The following is a 25,460-nucleotide window of genomic DNA, read 5'->3' as shown; positions in this document are numbered from 1 at the left end:
TTCTACACAAGTCTGCATGAAAGCTAATAGAAATGCACCACCTACCTGCACAGAAAGCTGGGAATCCTGGATCCACGGCATCTTTCTCCCCCAAGGCAGCCTTAGATAATGATTAAGTATCCTAGGAATAGAACAGACTGCCCAGCTCTGATGCCTACATTGACATGAAAGCTCTCATGACCTCTGAATAATGGGGCTGAGATTTTTGCCCCCTGCTATGGTACCTTTACCTGGCATCTTCCCTCCATAGGCCAATATCTCCACTTCCAATGTTCTTTCTTCAGGGAGCTTAAAACTTGATGGTCATACATATACCCATCTCAGGATCTGCTTTGGGGAGCCCTGCCTGACACGATCTCTCTCAAAAACCCTTTCCCCAAACTTCAATTCTTCTTGTTCTTTATATCTCATTCCATATAGACAGTGGCAAACAGGGACACCTATTGTCATTCTCAAATTAGGACAGCTGTCATACATGGCGATGTGGTCCTGGTTCTTAGATAGCCTTAAGAAATTATTTCTGGCCATGGTGTTGAAGTTCTTCTCTGCCAGTGATACAGCCCTCTGCAACACAGCAGAGGGCTGTGCTAAACAATTGCAGGTTTACTGTATGTGGGGACTGGCATGTCCACAGACAAAGGATATACTCTGTCGCATGCATGTCTCTACTCAGCAGGTTCTAGTTTCTCTCTCCTCTGGCAAAGTCATGAATCTAACATCAAGAGGATTGTGCTCTGCCTTTTCAAGAACGCAAATGGAAACTTCTGCTTGTTTCAAAGTGAGTCATCTTTTTGAGTTATTTCTTGGATGACCCCAGGTGGTTACTGAGAGCTTTTTTTTTTTTTGTACTGGAGATTGAAATAGGGGCCTTATGTAAAGAGTCTTTCATTTGGATCAAGCTCCTCCAGTCCTTTTAATTTTAGTTTGTTGAGTCATTGCTTTTTTCCAAATAGTCTTACACTTTTTCTTTAGGTGGTCTTGAACTGTGGTCCTCCTACATCTTCTTCCCAAGAAACTAGGATTACATCTGCAAGCTACTATACCCAACTGAAGCTCTGCTTTTAACTGTGGACAAGAACTAGAGAACTGGGTTACCAATAGGACAATGAAGAAATGGCTCAGCTAAGTGTAATGATACCCAGCAATCCCAGCACTCAGGAGGCTAAGGGGGGAAGAGTACAAGGCTAGCTTTTTTAAAACAAAATTGTAATTAGTAGAAGGGTTACATTATATTCGCCAGATAGATGCATTACTTCACAAACATTGCTACCCTTTTTCATGATTTTGTCCCCATTTCTCTCTTCCAACCCCCTCCCCTCGTCTTGATTTCCCTCCTTCCCTATCCTATTTCACATAAACATATATACAATATATCAGATAACAAGGTAAGATACTGTAATAACATGAGATAAACAAGAGACAACACAAGAGATGAGAAATAACATAGTACATCAAGAACAACAATCACACATTATATAGCTCCGAAAGACTTGGAAAAAAATGATATTAAGTGAAGTAAGCCAGACTCAAAGGAACATAGGCTCAATGGTTTCCCTCATTTGTCATAACTCTTCTATCAGAGGATTACAATAGAGCAAAACCAAGATACACAAGGCCATATAGGATGAGGCTAAATGAAAGGACCTCCAGGATATAGAAACAAAGCTAGCTTTTGCTACATACTGAGATCCTATCTCAAAATGACAGAAAAAGATATGACTTGGAAGCTGAGTGTTTGTGATCCATAGTAAAGCATGTGCATGGACATGGTCCTGGGAACAGAGGGAGAGAGGGAGGGAAGGAGGGAGAGGGGAGGAGAAGAGAGGAGAAAAAAAGGAGATAAGGCTCAGATAAGAGGCTCAAAGAAAGACTAGAGATAAGAGCTGTGGCATTGCACAGTTTAAAGGACTTCCTTTTACAACTCCTCCCCTGTCCCACCTCCCACATCCCATTTTGTTCCAGGTGTGCTTGAGAACTATTAAAGAAGTCTGGAGCTTATATCATCTGCACAAAATAATCTCCTTCAGAAAAAGACAAAACAAGCTCTCCTCATTTCCTCCTTTGTTGGTACATTGAGGTCCCTCAGTTAACATTGGTGGGTGGGTTTGTCTGTAACCCACTTGACTTCATCTTATATGTCACTTGTTATCTAACTGGGTATGCTTTCAGCATGGAAGAAGATGCTATCAATAACTATACCCAGAGAAAATGTATAACCTAACCTGTCATTGGGAAACTGAGGCTCCCGATCGCCCTACACATTTACCATGCTCAATCCAACTGTAGAGTTACTTGCTAGAGTCCAAGAATGGTACTGGAAGGGTAACTTTAACATCCAGAACTTAGGATGGACAGGGATTTAATGGTGGTGGCTTTTGACTATTAAGTTTTTCTTAATATTCTTGAACATGGGATATTCTTAGAGAGCACTGTGTCTTTTTGAGAGTCATTTCTCACAGAAGGGCTAGAAATGGCAATGGCAAACATAGGTAGCAGCAGACAAGCTCACACAGGGGTGATCACTCAATGGGGTATTCACAAAGTATACCAAGATATCAAGACCAGCTGCCCCCAAGCTACCCCAGGACCCAGAGGGCATACTCACCATTCTCACAGTGTTGCCCGGTGTAGCCAGCCAGACAGGCACACTTATAAGACCCAGCTGTCTCAAGGACGCATGTACCATCATGGAAACAGGGGGAGGAGGAGCACCCTGGAAGAAAATTATCCCTTAGTGTCACTGCCATGCTCTAAGCCAGAAATTCCAACCACAGTCTATACTTGGCTTCTCCCCATCTTGTATTCCTTTTACTGAATTCATGGTCGCTACTACTGGAAAATCTATGAACCAGAATTCATTAAAATTTCCAGTGTTGGTGATATTAATTAGTATTTCTGCAGCCCCTCCAAAGTATTCTGGAGGGTATCTCCAATCTGAGAAGCAAATGAGATAGAGGCATTGCGGTGATTAAAAGCAGTATTAGGTTGTGTGTCTCCCATACAGACTCTGGAAGTATCCTCGGATAGTTTTAGAGCACTGCATTGTTTTGTTTTGTTTTCATGAAAGTTCAGCACCCTGATACTGAGTGATAGCCCCCAGAAGATAATCATTGTGATACCATTAAAGGGATATTCAAAAATTCACAAACAATTCTGGGCACCGGTGGCTCACATTTGTAATTCTAGCTTCTCCCAAGGCTCAGAACTAAGGATTTTGGTTCAAAGGCAGGCCAGGCAGGAAAAGTAGATGAGAGTCCTATCTCCAATTAATCACCAAAAAATCTGAAAGTAGGGGGCCTGGAGTTTGGTCTAGTGGTAGAGTGCTTGCCTGGCATGCACAAAAACCTGGGTTCAATTCCTCAGTACCACATAGATAGAAAAAAGCCGAAAGTGGTGGCTCAAGTGACAGAACTCTAGCTTTGAGAAAACCCAAGGACAGTGCTCAGGCCCTGAGTTTAAGCCTCAGGACTGGCAAAATCAAAAAAACAAAAAGAAAAAACAAACAAAAAAAACCCTGAAAGTAAAAGCTGTTGGATTAAATGGTAGAGCACTAGCCTTGAGCAAAAAAGCACTCCAGGACCAGGACCAGCATAGCACATTCACACACACACACACACACACACGCACGCACGCACGCACGCACGCACGCACGCACACACGCGAATTTCTAAACATCCTTGCTGCAAATGTTAGCCCTTGTGATATTTCTGTGTGTTTAACTAAATAAATATGGGTTGAGCTGAGGTAATACCTAGATATAATGGTAATGAGCCAGATTTCCTCCCTGCAATTCAATTCTCTACTCAGTTCAATTCTCTACTAAGCACTGCCAAATTGCAAGAATGCATTGGATATTTGGTCTTTCCTGTTGGACCTCAGGGCCTGCAATTGACAGACAGAGCATCTTAGGGATAATTTTTCAAGTCTACTGGAAAAAACGGGTATATGTGTGTTATCCACCATTCCTGCATTCATTGATGCCAGTATGAAAATATATCCCTTGGCTCCGTTTAACAAATTCATATGGCTCCATGGAAGGTGCTAGTGAGATACAAATATAAACAGGACATTCTAGTCACAGGATCAAAGTCATGCAAAACAGAAGTACGCAACATTTCTAACCCAAAGCATCATGTAATACTTGTCTTATGAAAAGAGAGGAAGCAACAGCTTTCTTAAAATATAGCAGTCAGGCACTGGTGGCTTGTGCCTATAACCCTAGCTACTCAGGAGGCTAAGCTCTTAGGATTAAAGTTCGAAGCCAGCCCAGGCTGTGGGACATAATGTGGGAAGGGGCCCATGGCACAGCCTGCAAGGAAGAGCCACAGTGCTGGGTCCCATTCACAGGGAGTGGAGATAGACTGGATTGAAGGAATTCTGTCCTACATCTACCACTGCGATGCATATATCAGACTCCTATGGAGCCTGAATCATCAAAATGCCATGGAACATTTGTCTTTATTATTCAGTATTTGTCCTTATTATTGAGTAATTTTACTCAAACCTCATAATAATGAGAGCTTGAGTGATTCCTTACAACTAAGTACCTTTTAGTCAAATCCTACCTCCAAATATAACCTAAAAGGGCAAGAAAGAGTTAAAAGGCAAACCTGGAATCACTTACTAAGTGAATGGGAATTTGAGACTCTGGGTATCTCTTTTATAAATGGCTATTAGAGACTTAGGCTCCTACTGGCTTGTGTGTCTATTGAGTGCTTACTATGTGCTTTTGCTGACCACTTCATTCATCCTGCTTCCCAGGGTCTCTTCAAGCAACGATGTCTCTCATGATTTAGGAAAACAAGGCCCAGAGAGCCTGAAGAACATGCCCAGAGCCACACTGCTTGATCTTCCAAGGATCTAAAGCCAATATTCTTTTTCCCCCTTTCTTTCCTTTTAAACTGTTATTTTTCTTATCTCTATGTAGTTATACAAAGGGATTTCAATTCAACATGTCAGTGTTTGAGTACAATGCACTCTTTTTATTATTCTCTTCTATCTCTCCCAACCTCACTCATCCACTCAATTTTCCTAGTTCCATTTTTACATATATACATTGAATTGTCGGGCTGGCTACATCTTCTCATGTTCCTCTATTTATTAGCCTATTTCCCCTTGACCTCCTCCCTTATACCTCAAGTGCTAGGCTTCCTGGTGTTCATTTTGTTAGGCTGTAAGTTAGTTGTTCAAAAGACTTACACCATTAGAATCTTCTCCTGCATATACTATACTTTAATTAATATGTGTGTATATGCACATGAATTTGTAGATGTTTTCATATGTATTTACCTATTAGTTTCCACATATGAGAGAAAATATGCATTCATTATCTCTTTGGGCCTGGCTTATTTTACTCAACAGAATTTATTTTTATAGATCCATCCATTTCTTTGCAATATCATCCTTCCTGATCAAAGCCAATATTTCTAACTATGAGAGATACCTTTCTATGTATTGTTCTATAATCTGATTGTGTACCCTGTCTCCATTAGCATAGCTGTGTGACCTCACACTAGGCCCAGCCTCTCTGTGCCTCAACTGTCCCTATGTAGAAAGAGGTGATCATTTCTAGTTGTGGTTGTAGGGAAGTTTTTTTTTAAAAAAAGTGCCTTGCTATCGGTTGCTTTTTCCTACACATTGCTTCTGAGAACCCAGCATGCTCGCTTTTAATTAGACTGAGCAGGGATAAAGGCAGTTACATAGGACAGAGATTTTATGGAGCAAGCCACAAGCCACTATATTTGTCTCTGAGGCCTTTACCTGTGATCTCTTCAAAGACAGCGTGGAAGCCATCAAAATTCTTGGAGCCGTCGGAGTGGAAGAGAACATGGAGTGAGGAGCCGGTGCTCCGGATAGGCGCTGGCCTCTCGTTGCCACAGAAACGCTTGATTATTGGGCTGTCCCTGTTGTCCCCATCTCGGACCTCAACATAGTCATACTGGCACATATAGTCAAACTCCAGGCTCAGCATGCTAAACCTGCCAGGTAAGAGGGTAACAGAACTAGATACTAGTCTGTTGGCCATCACAAAAGCCCATGTTCAAGGTCAGATAGTCAGTCATAGACATGAACTGTGATTCAGAAGACAGATAATTAACAGACACTGAAAACTAAAGAGCTAAGTGTGTGGATAAGCACACCCAGATATAAATATGAAAAGACCAAGCAGGATTCATTTTCAACACAAGTAGTCAAGGAGAAGAAAGTCTGATGTCTGAGCAGAGATCTAAATAATGCAACAGAGGCAGACCTGTTTGAAGGTCTTGGGTAAGAGTGGTCCAGGCATGAGGGAATCTCTAAATGCAGAGGTCCTGAGGCAGTCATGAGCTTAACACATTTGAGGAACTGAAAGGAAGTTAAGGATCCTTCAAGGCTGAGAATGAAAAGGAGATCCAGAGATAGGTGTGAACTAAGGTCAGTTGTATAGAACGGAAGCCAGATCCCAGCAGGAGGGAAGTCCCTATCTTATTACACGCCCAATAGGAAGGCACGGGAGGGCCTCAGTACAAGGAGGAGAATGACTGGATGGAGAATTCTACAAAGGACCACTCCAGTCACTCTGAAGGGAGAAAACTGCAAAGCTAGTAAGCCAGAGACAGGGAAGTCAGTTAGGAGCCAGAAGAATATTTCAGCAAGAAATGACAACAGTCTGCAGAACTGAGACTGTGAGGACAAGGCAGAGGGTAGCCTTCAGACTATTTTAGCAACTGCCTTATTACCCCTGGCAGACTCAATCCTGAATCAGTTAAGCAGACTGTGCCCCCCCCCTCCTTGTTCCTTGACTAGCCTTCCTCGAAGAAAGCCCATTCCTGAGCCTCACTCTCTGTCCTCCACCCTTGTGGAGGGTGGGGGAGCGGCCGCAGTTTCTAAAGCTCATTTGGATGAGAAGCATTGAGCAGAGGGCCCATTCTACTAGCCCCTTCCAAATTATCAGACATCCAAGAGGCCAGTTAGCATGTGGTGACCTTAGGGTACATGGATCTAACCTGAAAATGCTTCTACCCCCTAGTGGATCAGAACTTTCAAGTACTTTCCATTCTTGAAAAAGGACAAAGTCCCTAGAAATCCTAGGGGTTTTACTCCCCAGGAGAGAAAAGAGAGAGAGAGAGAGAGAGGGAGAGAGAGAGAGAGGAGAAGGGAGGGAGATGTTTTCTAAGAGAGAGAAAAACACAGGAGAGAAGAATGGAGTATTTTTTACTTAATTTGGCTCATCAGGATCCAAGACCCACCCCCTCACTGTATCATGGATTCCTTATAACCTGACCCCAGCCCCTTACCTTAGTTGAATGATAAAGCCAGGTTTGGCATGAATGGTCCATTCGCAGTGAGCATTTAAGGGGTAGCTCTCCAACATGATCTGACCCTTGGAGGCTCGAAGCACCTGGCCACATCCTGAGAAAAGAAGAAAGATGGGACAAGGAGATGCAGAGTCAACACAAAAGATACACAAGACACAGTCTGAAAGAGCCTTGGAGCTCATGCCACTCCCATGAGAACAGAACAAAGAAAGAAAAATAATCTTTCTCAAGCACCTAGTAAGGTGTTAGGTAATTTGCATAAATTAATTCATTTCAGTCACCAATAGCTTGGGAAGAAGTGGTGGCATCCCTGCTTTCCATCTGGGAAAATATGAAATCAAAAAGGTGACTAAATCACGTGTCTAGACACTAGGAGGTAGACTACAGTTTCAAATCTAAGAAATCTCTGTCACCCTATCTCTCCAAACCTACAGACAGCCTCCACTTCAAAACCTCTGAAAACAGACTCCCCTTGCAGCTCTTCTCTCTCCTCTCATCTAGTTATAAAATATATTCATCTTTTCTCTGACCCATGATGTATTTGTTCTGTGACCCATTATATAACAAATCCCTCTTTAACACAGGACACTAGATGAGAGAAAGAAATATTCTCCAACCAATTGCACTGGATGGATCGTTTTCAGCTTTTTGCTTGCTTCCAAGTCTTTGTGGTCAAATTCTTGTGAAGACCTCTATTGAAAAATAAAAATGGGATACTTGGATCACAGAGGGGTTCCTGGTTGGAGCACAACCATCCCCACTCTCCCCTCAGATTCCTCTGAGTTATAGCCAAAGGAATTCCTAAGATTTGAAAAGCACTAGAGGAGGTCTGTAACTTAAATGGTACTTTCTAAAATTAGGAGGCATTCTTTGCCTATGTGCGAATGTGAGGAAGATTAAGGAGAAAAGGCTATTGGGATCATATAAATAAATGACATTGCTCTCCTAGGTAGGCCAATAGTGCTCATTGCCTGTTTGTTGTGGTTGCTGATACAATTTTGAGGACTATTGCTGGTTGCTAGCTTCCAGGGACACAAAAGGATCATGGGCTTCAGGGCAGCCTCTGTCTAACAGCAGCAACAACAACAATAACAGTTTTCCCAGGTGCCAGTGGCTCTAGCCTGTAATCCCAGCTACTCAAAAGGCTGAGGTCTGAGGGAGAATTGCCATTTGAAGCCAGTCTGGGCAGGAAAGTCCTCCAGACTCTTATTTCCAATTAACCACCAGAAAACTAGAAGTAGTGCTGTGGCTCAAAGTTGTAGAGCACTAGCCTTGAGCAAAAAAAATTCAGGGACAAATGAGGGAAACCTTGCAGCCTGTGTTTCTTTGGGTCTGGCTTGCTCTTCTTATTATAATTTTTTCCAAGTCTTTCCATTTCCTTACAAATGGGGCAATATCATTCTTTCTGGTGGAAGCATAGAATTCCATTGTGTATATATACCACATTTTCTTGATCCAGTCATCTACTGAGTAGCATCTGATTGGTTCCATATGTTAGCTAGGGTAAGTAATGCTGCAATGAACAGTTAGTAGCTTGAGTTTGGTCTTGTTTGTGAACATTTGAGTAAATGTCCAGGAATGGGATTGCTGGTCATAGGGAAGTTCTATGTTTAGTCTTTTGACCTTCTATACTGCTTTCCAGATTGGTTGGACAAATTTATATTCCCACCAGCAGGGTAGTAGCATTCTCTTTTGGCCACATCCCCACCTGGCATCTGTTATTAGTTTTCTTAAGTGGGGTGAGGTAGAATTCAATGTTGTTTGTAATAACTAGATTATATCTATGATATTCTTTTTTTTGTGGGTTATGGGGCTTGAACTCTGGCCTGGGTGCTGTCCCTGAGCTCTTCAGCTAAAGGCTACTGCCTTACCCTTGAGCCAAGCCCCACTTCCCATTTTCTAGATGTTAATTGGAGATGAGTCTCAGATCCTATTGTGCCTAGGCTGGCCTGGAACCTTGATCCTCAGATCTCAGCCTCATGAGTAGCTAAGATTACACTGTGCCAGGATCTATGATATTCTTAGCAGAGGATCACAATAGATCAACAGCTAGGTGCATATGACCATATAAAATGAAGCTTATCAAAGTGAACTCCAAGAAGTGGACACAAGAGGTTTCTATAAGGTACTGTTTGCAAGTATTTCTTGTCTCTTAATTTCATTTTTTCATTTAATGTATACCCTATTGTCACTGTTTTTTTTTATTTCTGTACCCTTTATCTTGGATATAAGTTTATCTGATTTGTGGAAGGGAAGGAAAGGGAGAAATCACAGAAATAGTGGGGCAATGGGTGAACTAAATCAACAGTAAAACTCACTAGACAGTATGCTGAAAATGAACTTTACAACTTGGGAGGGAGGGGAGTTAAGGTAGGGAAGTAAGAGAAAATGAGGGATGCAATAATGCTATTCAAAAAGAAATGTACTCATCACCTTTCTTTTGTAATTATAACCCCTCTGTTCATCACTTTCCCAATAAAAAAGCAAACAATAATTAATGTTCCAGAATTATGCCCATTCATGTACACATTGGTTGCTCCATACCAGCAGAGTCTTGTGACAAGTCTCTAATGCCTTTTGTGAGAAGAGATACTAGGGTCTTTGAAAATAAGATTAGCTCTCTAGATACTTACAGAAAAAGTTTATCTATCCAAGTTCTGTATGGAAATCAAGACCAGCATTGTAAGGTGGATATGCAGTTATATTCCAGAGGTCCTCTAAAAAGTCTAAAATCTCCCACAGCTAAAAAGAAAACTTTTAATATCTATACACATTGCCCCAAGGCAAAGTGATGATGGAAATATAGCTGAGGTGTTAAAGAAAGAACTAGCACTCTATTTCTGACTGATAGTCTGATGATTGGAACTTTTTTGTGCAAAACTACTGTTAGGTTTTGCAAAACATCTCTTCATTGTGAGCTGAATTACTGTTATGCTGCTCCACACTCAAAAAGCTTCATATTCTCTCTGTGTCTCTGTCTCTGTGTCTCTGTCTCTCTGTGTGTGTCTCTGTCTCTCTGTGTCTCTTTTGCTCTCTGTCCCCCCTCTCTGTCTCTCTGTGTCTCTCTGTGTCTCTGTGTCTCTCTGTGTCTCTGTCTGTCTCTGTCTGTCTGTCTCTGTCTGTCCCTCTCTCCCTCTCCCCCCCCCCCCCTCTCTCTCTCTCTCTCTCTCTCTCTCTCTCTCTCTCTCTCTCTCTCTCTCTCTCTCTCTCTCTCTCTCTCTCTCCAGCTCTTACCTAACATTCCTCCTTATAATTCTATAATGCTCCGGGTTTCCGTATATCTACCCTTGTAACCTAACATTCTTTTTTCCACACAGTATTCAGCTCTGTTTATGTATTTGCCTTAAGTAAATAAACTGCACCATATTTCTCTCTTCATTCAAACTCAGAAGGCGGCCTCAGGTAGGAGCAGCTTCCTCATACATCACATGGGCTACCCAGACATTCAGGCCAGTCTTGATCATGGCACCCCACTTGCTCACTCTGTTATATCCAGGCCAGGCTTAAAACTCGTCTTTCCCTTTACTTCAAAAGCTCATGTTCTTCCTCACCGCCATCTTCTAGGCATTGAGCTTAACTGTCATTATGAACATATTTCTTACCTCTTTTTGATAGCACTGAGAGTTTTCCAGCTTAAACACCTAGAGTGTTCTCTGGCCTTCAATAAGCATCCAGTGAATGAATGAATGATGGTGATATGATAAACGAGACACTTAGCTTAAAGGCTTTCAGAGTTCATTTCATTCAACTCTCCTGCAAAATCTAGAGAAATATCATTTATTTCCCTATTTTCCAAATGCAGAGGAAGGAGGAATTAAATGACTTTCTCCAGCTCAACTGCCTAGATCAAAGACTACAAAATTACGGTCTTACTGTCAAGTCTAGGTTAAAAACTTCACAGAGTCTCTTGAAACTTGGCTTTGCCCTCACAGGCTGTGTACCCTTGGACAAGTTACTTCCCCTCTCAGGGCCTCAGTTAACCTGATTGAGTAGTAAAGGAAGTGACTTTGACTTTCACCTGATTTGTGAGGCAGCAAACACAAGATACCTAGAAAATATACAGCTGAAAACTCAGCCAATGGCTGTTGCTCTGGGGTGGTGGCAGAGTGAGGGCTGGATCTGTTTAATCCCAGTTGTTGGGTCTTGGGTGCTATATTAAACTGTCCTAGAGGCTCCCTGTTTCAGCCCTTCCTCCACCACCATGAAGCTACAGAATTTGCCTTTCTGCAAGTGATATATAAAATCTTCCCACCTCCTTCCCTCCCCTGGAAACACACATTTTTCCTCATGCACACCTCACACTTCATGGCCCACATCTGTGCATCTGCTACAGGGCTACGGAAGTGCTACTGTTGGGTGTGAGATTTAAAAAGAAGAAGGCTTCCTGTATAACCCCAGGGACTGGCAGGGACTGGCAGCCTCCCAGCCTCCAAGGTGTTACATTCCAGCTCCCCCTACAAGCCTCCTGCTGGGAACCCTAAGTTAGAACCAGCAGCCAGTGCTGCCAGCCTGTTTTGGGTTCTTTTCCTCCATATGGAAGCTGGAATCAGAATGCCAGGGCCATGGGCTCCTCCTCCAATCTAAGAGAACCTTCTGTTTTTCCCCATTCTAGTCTCTGGCTGCCCCCAGTGGGCTCAGAGTCCCACTCAGGCACTGGCCATGAAGTCCTGGGCCACTGTCTCAGGAGCAGGCCACAGGCTATTCTAAGGAAATAGCCTGGATTCCAAAACCACACAAAGTCTCCACTTGCAGTGCTATTCCTTCTCACTCTCAAGGGAAAGGCAGCCCCAAAGTAGGGTACAAGCTCTAAACAACCAGAGACAAATAAGCCACTTCTTGGAAACAAGCTTGGAGAAAAAATGTATTAACAAAAAGGAGTGGGAAAGGGAGCCCAATTTCTTCCTATCAAGCCCCCCCCCCCCCCACATCTTTAGCTCTCCTTGGAGATTTAGTTGATGGAGAGTTAGCTCATGACCTTTGACTTCAAAGGATGATTCAGTGGAGAAGACACATGCTCTGGGAACTAGGCATCTGGATTCACATTTTGGTTCTGCCCCTTACAAGCTTTGTGACAGTAGGGGACTAACTCAGTCCCCACCCCACCCCAATGCTCAAGGTCTCACCTATTAAAAAGCCCTGTCTTGGGTTGCAATGGTAAATAAATGTGTTGTGACCAGAAAGGGCTTGGGACCATGCTTGGCTCATAGCAAGTGCTAAGAGGTACTTCTGATCAGGTCTTCATCAGAAACAATATGAGGTCCAGGAGGGACTGCACGGCTTGCCCTAAAGCTTCAATCTAGCTGAGACTTCAGAACTATCCCTTAGTGGTCTTCCTTGGCTGGTCTGTGAGAGCAGGGGCATTGTCTTGCTCACATGCTTACATACATGGAGTTGGTGTTCAGTACATGATTGACTGAAGGTATGATGAAATCAGATAATGGAACTGCTCTCAGCCCAATCAAAGCACTTTTTATGTCCCTGTTCCTTGTACCAATGGCCTATTCAGTCCATTGAAATTATGGTCCAGAAAGCATACTGCTCAAATAGTTCCTCCCCAAAGCTGCCAGTAGACTCACAGCAAAAGTAATAATACAAACTAAGTCTTTTCAACTCAGCCAAAAGGATAGGATCTGGGCTAATGTAGCACAAAGAAAGCAGACTGATCAGATTTACTATCTTGTGCCCTCACCCTTTCCCTCCAGTCTTCTTGAATTAAAAAAAAATGCAACAATGAAATACATTATGCTGTACAATTATATATTTTTACAGAAATTGATCATTATTTTCACTCTCTTCTTGGTACTTCAATGCAGCTGATTTCTTTTTGTTTTTTCTCTTTCGTTCTTTCTTCCTTCCTTTCTTTTTTTTGTTTTGGTAGACATGGGGCCTGAACTCAGTCTGGGCACTGTTTCTGAATTCTTTTGCTCAAGGCTAGCATTCTATCACTTTGAGCCACAGCTCTACTTCTGGTTTTACTGGTGGTTAGTTGGAGATAAAAGTCTTATGGACTTTCCTACTGGGCTGGCTTTGAGCAACAATCCTTAGATCTTAGCCTCTCAATAGTTATAGAGAGGAGTTTCCATGTAACAAAGCAGTTTATAAATACAATATGTCTTGATCAATGTCATCCCTTTCAAATTCTCACAGTACAGCTGATTTGTCATAGCTTTCTTTATAGTTCACTTGATCCTTCCTTTTACTGGGACCAGTAGGATCTTTATTATTGATGTTTTAAAAAAATGTCAAATATTGTATTTTTGTAGCTCTAAGATTTTCATTTAGTTTTTAAAATATTTTCTAAATCTCATTAAACATTTCCCATCTCCTTAACTTATCATATTCATCATTTCCTATAAATCCTTCATACGTTTGCTTATTCAAAATCCTTGTATGAAAGTTCTAATATTTGGTCATCTAGGTCTATTTCCTTTGACAACTTGTTCTGTTTATTATACAGATCCTCTTCTTTTCTTTCTTTTTTTTTTCCAGAGCTGAGGACTGAACTTAGGGCCTTGCACTTGCCCGGCAAGGGCTCTTCCGCTGAGCTAAATCCTCAACCCCTTCTCTTCTTTCTTTACCACAGGAAATAAATCATTCTTCTGGTCAGGATTTAGCCTTTCCTCTTGTAAGAGATCTTGTAGGAAGAGGGGCTAATCTGTTTCATCCAATCAGGAGTTAGCTGGATTGAGACAGGACTGATGGGGTAATACCACAAAAATAGGGTCGTGAAATCCAAACACTGGGAACCTAAGGAAATCTCTCTAATGTTCATCTTCTCCTTCCACCTTCTACACTTCTATGCCTTTAAGACTGGAAAGTTGTTCACCTCAAATTTTTTGAAGCTACAATACTATGCCATTCCAAAATCTCCTTTCTAGCCTTACCCCAGCCTCTGCTAGCTCAGCAAACTCCAGTTCAGAAATATTTGATGGAGAGAATTTTCCGTGCTTGGTGGTTGCTCAAGTCCAGTTCCACGGCTGCTGACCTCCGTAACAGCTAGACCTGTGCGAGTGTCCTAGATGTCTTGTTCATTTGGAAAAAAAACTCATTCCTCTGGGTCTTAGATTCTTTTGGAGTCTATGCTCACATCTCTTTGGTGGTCTTGAAGAACATGGTGAATTTTGTTCTGCTAGTTTATCTGGTGATTTCTTACTGTTTGAGCACAAGAGGTCTTTTGGGCCTTCTACACCCTCCCCAGAAACTGAGCTGTTATTGCTGAACTCATCGACAGCCTAGAATGCTCTGCAGAAAACCCAGATATTCAATCTTTAGTGCCCAAGGACTTCTTAGGGAAAAATAAATAATGCTATTTACTATATTATTATCTTGGGAATTCCACATTTTCATTGTTTTGTTTCACGGAGGATTCTCTTTTATTATTTGGATTTGTTGGCCCAGTGTTAATCGCTTTCTCTCCTCTCCCCCCCCCTCTTTCTCTCTCTCTCTCTCACACACACACATGCATGCACACAAACATCAGTGATAAAAATCTCTTAGTAATAAGAATAGCATTAACCATTTATTAATATCCATACTATAGTCCAACAATATTCCTTGCTATATTCCAGATCCATACTAAGGGATTTTTAGCTTGCACTTCATTTTACTCTGCTATCACTGTTTACCCTTGTTTTGTACATGAGAAACTGAGATTTGCAAAAACTGAATAACTTTACCCAAAGTCATAGGGGTAGAAATTCAAATTCAGGTCCTTGTGGGTTGAAGTCTAAACTGCTAACCATTACATAATGCTGTGTTCAATCTGAACACAAGTAGGTATTATTCTTCTCCTGGAAATGTCAGGACACAAAATCTAAAGCAAGATGAACCAATTTCTAGCAACTTCATTCAATGAGTCTCCTCTCCTTTCCTTTCTTCTCATGTCCAGCCTCCTTTCCCCTCCCCTCCCCAACCCTCCCTTTCCCTCTCTCTTCTCTCTCCCTCCCTTCTTCATTTCCTTCTCCTTCCTATTTCCTTCTTCTTCCCTCCACCACCTTTTTCCTCCTTCCCTCTCCCCCTTACAAACCTACTTTTAATCGTTCCTGATATGGTTCAGGTAGAAGCCTATACAAATCATCTTCTCTGACATCCTAGCTCCTCAAACATTTTGGGTCATGGCTTACAGCCATTTCCTCTGTTCCTCTGCCTCTGTCCAAACCATGGCTAAGAAGATAAACGTATTAAGGGCCTATAATCTCTCCCCATTAATCCTCTCTCATCTGGGTTGATGTTCTAACCTTCTTAGGTCCCCAGTATCCTTCAGGAACTGAAAGGTTGGGATCACTGGTATAAGGCTGGTATAATGGAGCATCCTGGGTGGCTTTGGGCCCTCCCATTGGTTTGGTGCCTAAGGAAAAGCCTGTGTGCCATGTTAAAAACATCACTCCAGGAGGGTCAGCACTGGAGGTCAACGGAGTGGTTCCAACTAAGAACTCCACTTTCCAGTCTAAGAAGCTCTGAGGGGAACTCTGGTTTGGACTTTAAAAGCCAGCATATTGCATCGCCAGCACCTGGATCACAGTTTCTAAATACCCTTCCCCACGGGACAGAACCCAGAGTCCTGAGAGATGGTTATGTTCAGGATCTGAACATAGGCAATACAGGTGAGCTTGAATGGTTTATACAGGATGGGAGGGGAGAGTATGAGGGAATGCTCAGAGAACGAGGGGGTGGAGGTCCCTCCAAAGGACTTCAATGGCTAAATTTGAGCATCAAAAAGAAAATTTCATACCAACATTATGAAACACAGAAAATATTAAACTTCATGAATCCACAGAACAGAAAATGTGAGAGAAACCCAGACACTGAACAACAGTAATAATCAGTGGATCTAGGAAGAGAATATTGAGATGGATACTGCTCTTTCGATTCTGTAGACCTAAAGTGTCTCACATTAAAAAGCTGAGAGCAGGAAGAGAGAAAAAGTTCTTTTCTATAACAAAAGCCATATAATCAGGGATTGCTGTTCTTAATGTACTATGTTATCTTGTATCTCTTTTGCTCTCCCTTGGTTATCTTATATTGTTACAGTATTTTACCTTGTTATCTGATATAGTGTATATATATATATATATTTATTTGGTTATTTGAAATAGGATAGGGAAGGGGCAAAAACAAAATGAGGGGCGGGGGTGGGGGAAGGGAAATGGGGACCAAAGCATGAGAAAGGGCATCAATATTTGTGAAGTAATGCACCTTCTATCTGGCGAATATCATGTAACCCTTCTATTAATTACAATAAAAATATATGAAAAAAATTATTTTCTGTAGTAATGAAATATCACTAGCTCTTTTTATAGATACTAGGAAATACCATCCTTCCTAGAAAGAAGGTGTGAACGGCTCTGTCTACCCTCCTAGATCAGATAACCTCCTGTGGTTACGAAAGAACCAATCACATGGCAACTGTTAAGTCTATACATTCATACTAAACATAATACATGAACATTGTAAAAGACTGGGCAAATTAAGGTGTTGCTTCATCTCAATGTGGAATGTTTGGTGATTTGAATTTAATCACGATGCCCCTTTCTAGAGCTTGCATATAGCCATTTCTTCCTTCTGGTAGCAACAACAACAGCAACAACAAAAACAAAAAACCATATCTGCAGATGGTACCAGCAAAGCAGCCTCCTCTCTCAGAATCAAGGAATCCGAAAGGATTGCTTGGGGCGCCATCTACTGGTTAAATAATTGCATCGCTGTGTGGCTCTGCCCCTGTGTCCCAGCCATGACCGGGCCATCCAATAAATAACTCAGTTCTCTAATACAGGAGGGCAGCACAATGCCCAGCACCAGGCAGCCATTCAACCCACAGGGAAGTACATTACATCTTCCTGTGAATTTGGTGTGGTACCATGCATATAAAGTGGAGGTTATAAGAACCCAATACCATTGTACTGATGGCTTCTAAAGCCTTGTTGCCACTGATGGACTGCACACCTCTTGAGGACTCTCCAGATCACTTAGTGACCAGTTCCGTGTATGGAATGGGGCTTTCAGAAGGAGCTTCAGGAAATCAATGAACACAATTGGACCCACAGAGATACAGAACAGAATCCGACAGGAGGTTGTTCTTAAACCCGTTTGTTCTCTTTACCACATAGACTGTGCTCCACATTCCCTTTTAGCGCGCTCTCTCTCTCTCTCTCTCTCTCTCTCTCTCTCTCTCTCTCTCTCTCTCTCTCTCTCTCTCTCTCTTTCTCTCTCTCTCTCTCTCTCTCCCCCTCTGTGTGTGTGTGTGTGTGTGTGTGTGTGTGTGAGTGCGCGCGCGCCCTCTAAATGGCAAGCTCTATCATAGCAGAGATTGTGTCTGTGTTTTTTTTTGTTATATGTTCAGCACATACAATGATCTGTTTAAGAAGTCTTTTTTTAAAAAAAATGCATCTGTAAATTAATGAATAAAGGCATGATGAAGCTAATTGAAAGGACCTCCAGGATATTGAAACATAAGCCATAGAATGAATGATTGTTGTCCTTAATGTTCTATGTTATCTCTCATCTCTTTTGCTGTCCCTTGGTTATATCATATTGTTACAGTATCTCACTTTGTTATCTGATATATTGGATATATTTGTATTTGGTTATTTGAAATTGGATAGGGAAGGGGGGAAAACCAAGATAGAGGGTGGGGGTGAGGGTAATGGGAACCAAGACATGTGGAAGGGTATCAATGTATGTGAATTTAATGCACCTTCTATCAGGCAAATATCATGTAACCCTTTTATTAATTACAATAAAAATATTTAAAAAATAAAAAAATGCATCTGTAAATTAATGAATAAAGGCATGAGACATCTGCCTAGTAGCAAGAACTGGGGCCAGGAGTCAGTTCTGTCCTTCACATAGCCTCAGTTCACCCTCACCAGACCACCCAATCAGACTCTGAGTTCAGCACAGCTCACATTGAGGCTCAACCCAAGACTTAACCAATGGGCAATCTGGGAAATGCTCAGAATGCATGCACATACTCTTCTGGCCCTCCCTCCTATTGACCAAATGTGTTCTTTCTCACCTGGAGTGCCTAAAGTACTGTTTGAGAAACAGAAGTCCTCTCCTCAATGAGATGGAGTGCACTTTCTGCTCACTGATTGGAGCTAAGATGTGTCACTTCTTTCGCTAGGGGAATATGAGTGAATGTGATGTGAGCAGAAGCCTTAAATGTGCCTGTGTCTGGCTTGGCCTCCTGAGCTTCTGTGACCACCCTGAAAGGAGGCCCTGGGAAGCTGCTGCCCTTCTGCTTAGACCTCAGCCTAGACCTCAACCCAGGCCAGCATACCACACCTAGAAGCATCAACTTAGACACTATTCTCTGACCGTCCATCCACTGCTTTATTACCACTAAGTCAATTTCCCACTTAATTGTGACTGCTAGTCCCTAAGCTTCTTTTATGGGGTTCTTTCTGGCTTCATATATTTCTCAGCCTAGGGCCCTGGTTAGTCAAGTCTTAGGTCAATTCTTGGATCAACCAAACAGCTAGTGTTACACCTCAACACCCACAGTGCTGGACAGCATTTCATAATTCTCCTACATATGTTCCCAATATACGAGCTTCAGAAGCAGCTGGGTCTTAGCTCATTTGAACGTTCCTGGATCTATAATCAGCGACACCTCTTCCTCTTCCCAAACCTTATCAACAAAGGCTTCTCTTCCTACTTTCCAGAGTAAACTAAGCTATTGAAAGGAAACACATTAATAGGAGATAGAATAGTATTGTAATTAACAACAAGGTTGCTCAGTGTGGTGGTATCAACCTGTAATTCCAGCACTTGGAAGGATGAGGCAGGAATCTGAGGCCAGTTTGAGCACTAGCACTAAATGCTTCACATGCGTTTATCTCATTGAATCCTTCAAATAAGCTCTGTTAGAAAGGAAATGCTGCTTCCCTTTTGTGCAGAGAGCACATCATTATTAACAAAGGCTAAATGAGTTGTCCGAAGCCACATAGTAGTAACAGGCAAAGGTAGCCATTTACCTAAAGTCGTCTGTGTCATTTAAGGGCTTATGTTTTGAACATTATTTCCTAGAAATCACCTAAAATGGCATCTAAGTTTTAAATTACACCTAAAAGAGATCAGCTCATTACAAATTAATTATATTCCAGATCTTCTGGGTACATCCTGAAGCGCTGACAAAGCTCTCCTCTGGGAATGATTGATTTCCTACTCTGTGGACCATATACTTTATCCATTGCACGGGACTCGTAAAAATCTTGTGACATTTTGCTATCAGTCAGGTGGTGAATAACAATGACATTCGAGCCACCATTCTCGTAAACCACCATTTCCCAGGAGTAAATTACTCACGGGACAGGCATAGTGGCTCACACTGGTCATTCTACTTGAGAGGAGGATCCAGAGGATCATAGCTCGAGGCTAGCATAAGCAAAAAAAAGAAAAGTTAACAAGATCCCATCTCAAACAACAAGCTGGGTGTAGGAGAACCCAGCTACTCAAGAAACAGAGGTTTGAAGGTTTGAAGCTGGAGGCTGGCCCATGCAAGAACTGGCTGATGAGAAAGAATGAGGTTCTGAGTTCAAAGCCTAGTACCTCCCCCCGAAATATTACAATATGACTCTCACTGGAACTTCATTCTATTTCTGATTCCAATAGGAAGCATATCAAAAGGTCCCCTGAAATCACAGCAATGTGTTAACTAAGTCAGTGAGGTTCTGGGAAGGGCCCTTGTCTAGTGGGGCTCTGTAGAAGGGAATCTTAGACTGAGAGAAGGACTAAAATTTCCACTCTGTTTTCAAAGAATTATTGAAACCCAGAGGGGATACTCTAACAAAAATTACATAATTCTTGGATATCAAGTACTTTGTCCTGAATCCCCTTCCCGGGACAAATGGTATGCTGATAATTTGCTGTGAGGTTCCAGGAATTTAATTCAGGATTCAAGAAAACATATCTACACAAATTTCCTATTTAACATGCTCTTCACACGACATTGTTGAAACTTTCTCCATATCATTCTGGCCCATTCCACTGCTTCTGACATATGACAGGCTGTGGGCAGACTGGAACAGAGACACCTCCTGGGAACAGCAATCCCAAACAACTGTCTGTCATCCATACCCAGCAGATGGAAACACATCCAGAAAGCCCCCTGGCCTCAAGCATTTCCAAAGTCACATTCCAACGAGATATAACATGTGGCCTGTAGTGAACTTCCATTACAAAGCAGAACGTGTCAAGGGTGGCCAGAGCCCGCGCCTGCATGGGGCCTACTTACTCATGCAGTCTCCACCGTACCAGCCTGCTCTGCACTCTGCGCAGTAGAAGCCCTTCACGTAGAAGTCGTCCAGGGTGCCCCCCCATGAGCCGTTCCTGCAGCTCTTGCAGTTTTCAAAGATCATACAGCCTGGAAGATTTCCCAGAAGGATGTTAGTTCTGGGCCCTTGGCAGTTCCAGCAGTCTTCAGGATACCTTCCCAATGTCCTGTGGTCTGTGTAGAACCTCTAGACCCTCTCCCACCCACCCCTCAAAAATGCCAAAACCCTGAGAAAAACTGCTCATCCCAAGGGAAATACTAGACTCTGCCGAATTCAGACACACAGAGTAGGACAGTCATCCAAACCATCTCCCCAGTTAATGGTTGATGGGTTTGTTTTCATTTCTCAGTTGTTTTGTTTTGGTGGGAACTCTGGTGGAAATGAGGTTTCTAGCTTGCTAGGCAGGCACACGCTTGAGTCATACCCTTAGTTCTGGTGTTTTAAAGTAACATGAAATAGCTTCTTCTAAAATACAAAATCTGTAGATATGGTATTCTTACTTTTCTCTTTATAGATGCATTTCCCATTAATTACAGAATATTGAGAATATTGAGGTGAATGAAAAAAAATTTTGCTAAGAAAAATAAATTACCTAGAGATGTCTGCTAATATCTTTTCTCTGGAAAAAAAATACATCTACGTGTATGTGTGTACATATAGGCACTGTATGCACATATAGGCCTGTATGTATAAATTAGGTTTATACTATATATTACATTCTTCTTAATAACTGATAATAAACACTATTTTGTTAGTCATCTCTATCATGCACATCTGTAACCAAGCTAGACCATTGGATGCAATGGTAATGCTTACTGAAGATAGCCTGAAAGACTTCCATCTGCAAATCACTAATCAACAAGGCACACTAGGGTTAAGCAATGTTCAGGCCTAGATCACTTCTGAGTAGTGGGAGACAGAGAGAACCAGTAGAAATAGTCCCTTCTTATTTATTGAAGTAGAGAGCTAAGCTGTGGCTCTGCCATTGTCCAGCTCAGGTGTCCTCGAGCCCATTGCTTGCAATCTCCATGATTTCTTGCCCTTAGCTGTCAGACTGAAATCAAAATGGATCCCATGTCTCAGGAGTGTTTAAAAATTAGATGAACACATGGAAAGTGGCTGGTATATAGTCAGTTCCTGAACTGTTATACTGGTTTTCCCACAATTTCTCCTGGCTTATCTCTATCCCAACTAGCATTATTATTATTATTATTTTTATAGGTTGTAGGGCTTGAACTCATGATCTGGACACAGTCCCTGAGATAGATAGATAGATAGATAGATAGATAGATAGATAGATAGATAGATAGATAGACAGATAGATAGATAGATAGAGCTATATGCAGATATATTATTTTGTTGGTCGTGAAGTTTGAACTCTGGACCTGGTCGCTGTCTCTGAACTCTTCACCTCAAGGCTACCACCCTACCCCTAGACCTGGGCATTGTCCTTGAGCTCTTCAGCTTAAGGCTTCCATCCTATCCTTGAGCCAAGCCCCACTTTCTGTTTTCTGGAGGTTAGTTGGACATAAGAGTCTCAGATCCTTTCCCAGGCTGGCTTTGAACCTTGATCCTCAGATCTCAGCCTCCTGAGTAACTAGGATTACAGGTGTGAGCTACCGCACCCACCCAGCAAAGCTCTCCTATTTTCTCTAGCTAGAGGTAGAGACCTAGGCCCAGTGTGGGAGACCTCTCCACCAGATCCCTCCACCCTTCCCAGCATGTTGATTCTCTCTCCCACCTGCCCTGCACCTCCTCTAACAAGTCTTCACTGATCTTTCCTCTACCTAATAACCTCCAGTCCCCTGTGTTGCCATGATACCCTGTGCATCCCTACAATAGACTTCCTGTTATGCATCTCTGCCAGACTATAGGCTCTGGGAGTGCTGGAATATTTTTTTTTCCTTTTATGTGACTGTAGTTCCAGTAACAGACATGGGAACTGCTCAGTCTGCTTGTTAAACAAATGAGTGGATGATTTCTCAGATTTACAACTTTAACACTGCAAGGAGTACTAACTCCTCTAATTCCTTTTCTGGCAATTAGTATGGGCTGAGTGGTGTCACAATAATGTCATGGCTGGCTGGCTGGCTGGCTGCTGCAGTTTCAAGCCTTCAGATGGCTCCCATCCATTGCATCAGGCAGCATGGAGGAAACCCTGAGGACATCCCTTCCTGGCTCACCTGGGTGAATCAGACAGGAGTCACACTCATTGTCCTCATTCCTGCAGCATGGGATGGTATAGCCCACCACTTCCTTCTTTCCAGGACAGACACACTCAATCTGGTCATATTCACAACATTCCCGACACATGATGTTCCACTCAGCTCCAGGGCAGGCTTCATTGATGACTGTGTATTCTGAAATGGAACCCAACATGTGAGGACAGGCTGGCCGGAAGAAAGTAGAAATCCCTTCAACATGACTCTTAGGATACAGATGTTGCCCTACAAACACGATGATGCCCTGCCTAAAGGGGAGAAGAACCCTGTGCAAATTCTTCCTAGGCCAATATCTCCAAAGGGGGGGGGGGGAAGAGTGGCCTACCACGAAGGTATTCCAACGCTCACACTAGAGCAGAGATCAAATGTGGTTGTAAGTGCTGTTCACTTGAGTTTTTATGTGTGTGATTTTTGGTTTATTTATTCGTTCATTTTGTGCTAGGATTAGGGCTTGAACGCAAAGCCTCATATTGTTAATTAGCTTTATCCACTCAAGGGAAAAACTTTATCACATGAGTCATACAAAGCTTTTAGTGGAGTTGCAAAAAATGCTCTGAAGCAGATCCATGACTTAGGTCAAGCCTCAGGACTAGCACACACACGCACACACACACACACACACACACACACACACACACACACACACACACACCACACACACACACACACACACACACACGCACACACACACACACACGCACACACACACACACACACACACACACACGCACACACACACACACGCACACACACACACACACGCACACACACACACACACACACACACACACGCGCACACACACACACACACACACACACACACACACACACACACACACACACGCCACTCTAACCGGGCTGCCTGGGCTGGCTTTGAATCACCATTTTCAGAAAGCAGGCGTCTGAATTGTTAGATAATAGTCATGAGCCACCAGTGCCCAATTCTCTGTAATTTTATCTTTAAAAACATATAGTCCTACTTGAGCACAGGTGATTCATCCCTGTAATCCTAGCTACTCGAGAAGCTGAGATCTGCAGATTGAGGTTCAATGCTAGCCCAGGCAGAAGAGTACCCATGAGACAATTATTCCAATTAGTCACTCAAAAACCAAAAGTGGGCTGGGAGCTTGGCCTAGTGGTAGAGTACTTGCCTAGCATGCACAAAGACGTGGGTTCGATTCCTCGGTACCACATACATAGAAAAAAAATGTCATAAAAACCAAAAGTGGTGCTGTGACTCAAAGTGTTAAAGCACTAGCCTTGAGCAAAAGAGCTCAGGGACAGTGCTCGGGATCTGAGTTCAAGCCCCACGAGCAACCAAAAAAAAAGTTTTACATGAACTGAGTGTACATTTCATTAATAAACAAATAAACATTTCCCTGGTACTAGGGAAATACTAGTACTAAACAAATACTACATTTCCCTTTTCTTTTCTTTTTTTTCTTTTTTGCCAGTCCTGGGCTTGAGCTCAGGGCCTGAGCACTGTCCTTGGACTTTCTCAAGGCTAGAGCTCTACCACTTGAGCCTCAGCACCACTTCCGGCTTTTTTCTATGTATGTGGTACCGAGGAATCGAACCTGGGTCTTCATGCATGCTAGGCAAGCACTCTACCACTAGGCCAAACTCCCGGCCCCTTCCCTTTTCTTTTTAATTTGTTTCTTTTTCTGTTTCTTTGTGATGCTAGAGGTGGAAAGAAGGACCTTGTGCATCTTAGGCAAGTGTTTAACCCTTAAGCTACCTCCCCAGCCCTCATGGACACTGTTATTGGAATACATCAGGCTATTGTTTATAGGTGCATAGACTGTGAATCACCCAACTCCAAGAGAAAGCATGAAATGGCATAGCAATCTCATGCTGTGCAGCTCAGTCAGTGGGCCATCAGCACAGCCCGGGTCATGCTCTGGGCCAGAACACTCAAGGCCACCACTGATAGTTCAGCACAGATTATGTCACTAGTCCCTAAGCTCAGCTCTCAGTTTGTAGCACACCACTTTCATGGTATCTTCAAAGCTCAAACAAAAGGTACCACCATTAGTATGTTTGGGAGAATTTCAATGTTTCATAAGGGTGAAGTCATTACTCTAATTTCATTTCAGCTCCTAAGTACAATTGCTTATTCTTCCCTATAAGAATAAAAATGTAAGGCCAGGAGTTTGGCCTAGTGGTAGAGTGCTTGCCTAGCAGGCATGAAGACCTGGGTTCGATTCCTTGATACCACATACATAGAAAAAGCTGGAAATAGTGCTGTGTGTGGCTCAAGTGGTAGAGCTCTAGCCTTGAGAAAGCCCACAGACAGAGCCCTGAGCTCAAGCCCAGGACTGGCAAAAAAAAAAGAAAAGAAAAGAAAGTATATATAAAAAAAGCCAAGCACTGGTAACTCACACCTGTACTCCTAACTACCCAGAAGAGTGAGATATGAGGATCGTGGTTCAAAGCCAGCTTAGGCACTAAAGTCCATGAGACTCTTATTGGCAATTAACCATCAGAAAACCAGAGGTGTCGCTGTGGCTCAATGGTAGAGTGCTGGTTGTGAGCTGAAGAGCCCAGGGACAACACCCAGGCCCAGAGTTCAAGACCTAGGACCAAAAAAAAAAAAGAAGAAAGAAAAAGTTTTCCTTACTGAATAAAATTTTTCCTTCCTTCCTTCCTTTCTCTCTCTTTCTTTC

General features: G+C 42.5%; 1 protein-coding gene across 1 annotated transcript in view; it reads right to left on the bottom strand.

Moving 5' to 3' along the window:
• The window catches only part of Pamr1 (peptidase domain containing associated with muscle regeneration 1), a 77,470-nt gene that overhangs the window by 28,513 nt on the left and 23,497 nt on the right, over positions 1-25,460 (bottom strand). Inside the window, exons 2-6 of the mRNA XM_090348918.1 lie at positions 22,756-22,932; positions 20,533-20,661; positions 7,278-7,392; positions 5,761-5,978; positions 2,606-2,713 (exon numbers count right to left, since the gene is read on the bottom strand). Coding sequence (XP_090205044.1) covers positions 2,606-2,713; positions 5,761-5,978; positions 7,278-7,392; positions 20,533-20,661; positions 22,756-22,932 — 747 coding nt within the window. The remainder of the gene's footprint in view (positions 1-2,605; positions 2,714-5,760; positions 5,979-7,277; positions 7,393-20,532; positions 20,662-22,755; positions 22,933-25,460) is intronic.

The sequence above is a fragment of the Megascapheus bottae genome, chromosome 16 (genome assembly GCF_031878675.1).
Source record: "Megascapheus bottae isolate mThoBot1 chromosome 16, mThoBot2.hap1, whole genome shotgun sequence".
NCBI classification, from domain to species: domain Eukaryota; kingdom Metazoa; phylum Chordata; class Mammalia; order Rodentia; family Geomyidae; genus Megascapheus; species Megascapheus bottae.
This window is presented reverse-complemented; position numbering and strand designations above follow the sequence as displayed.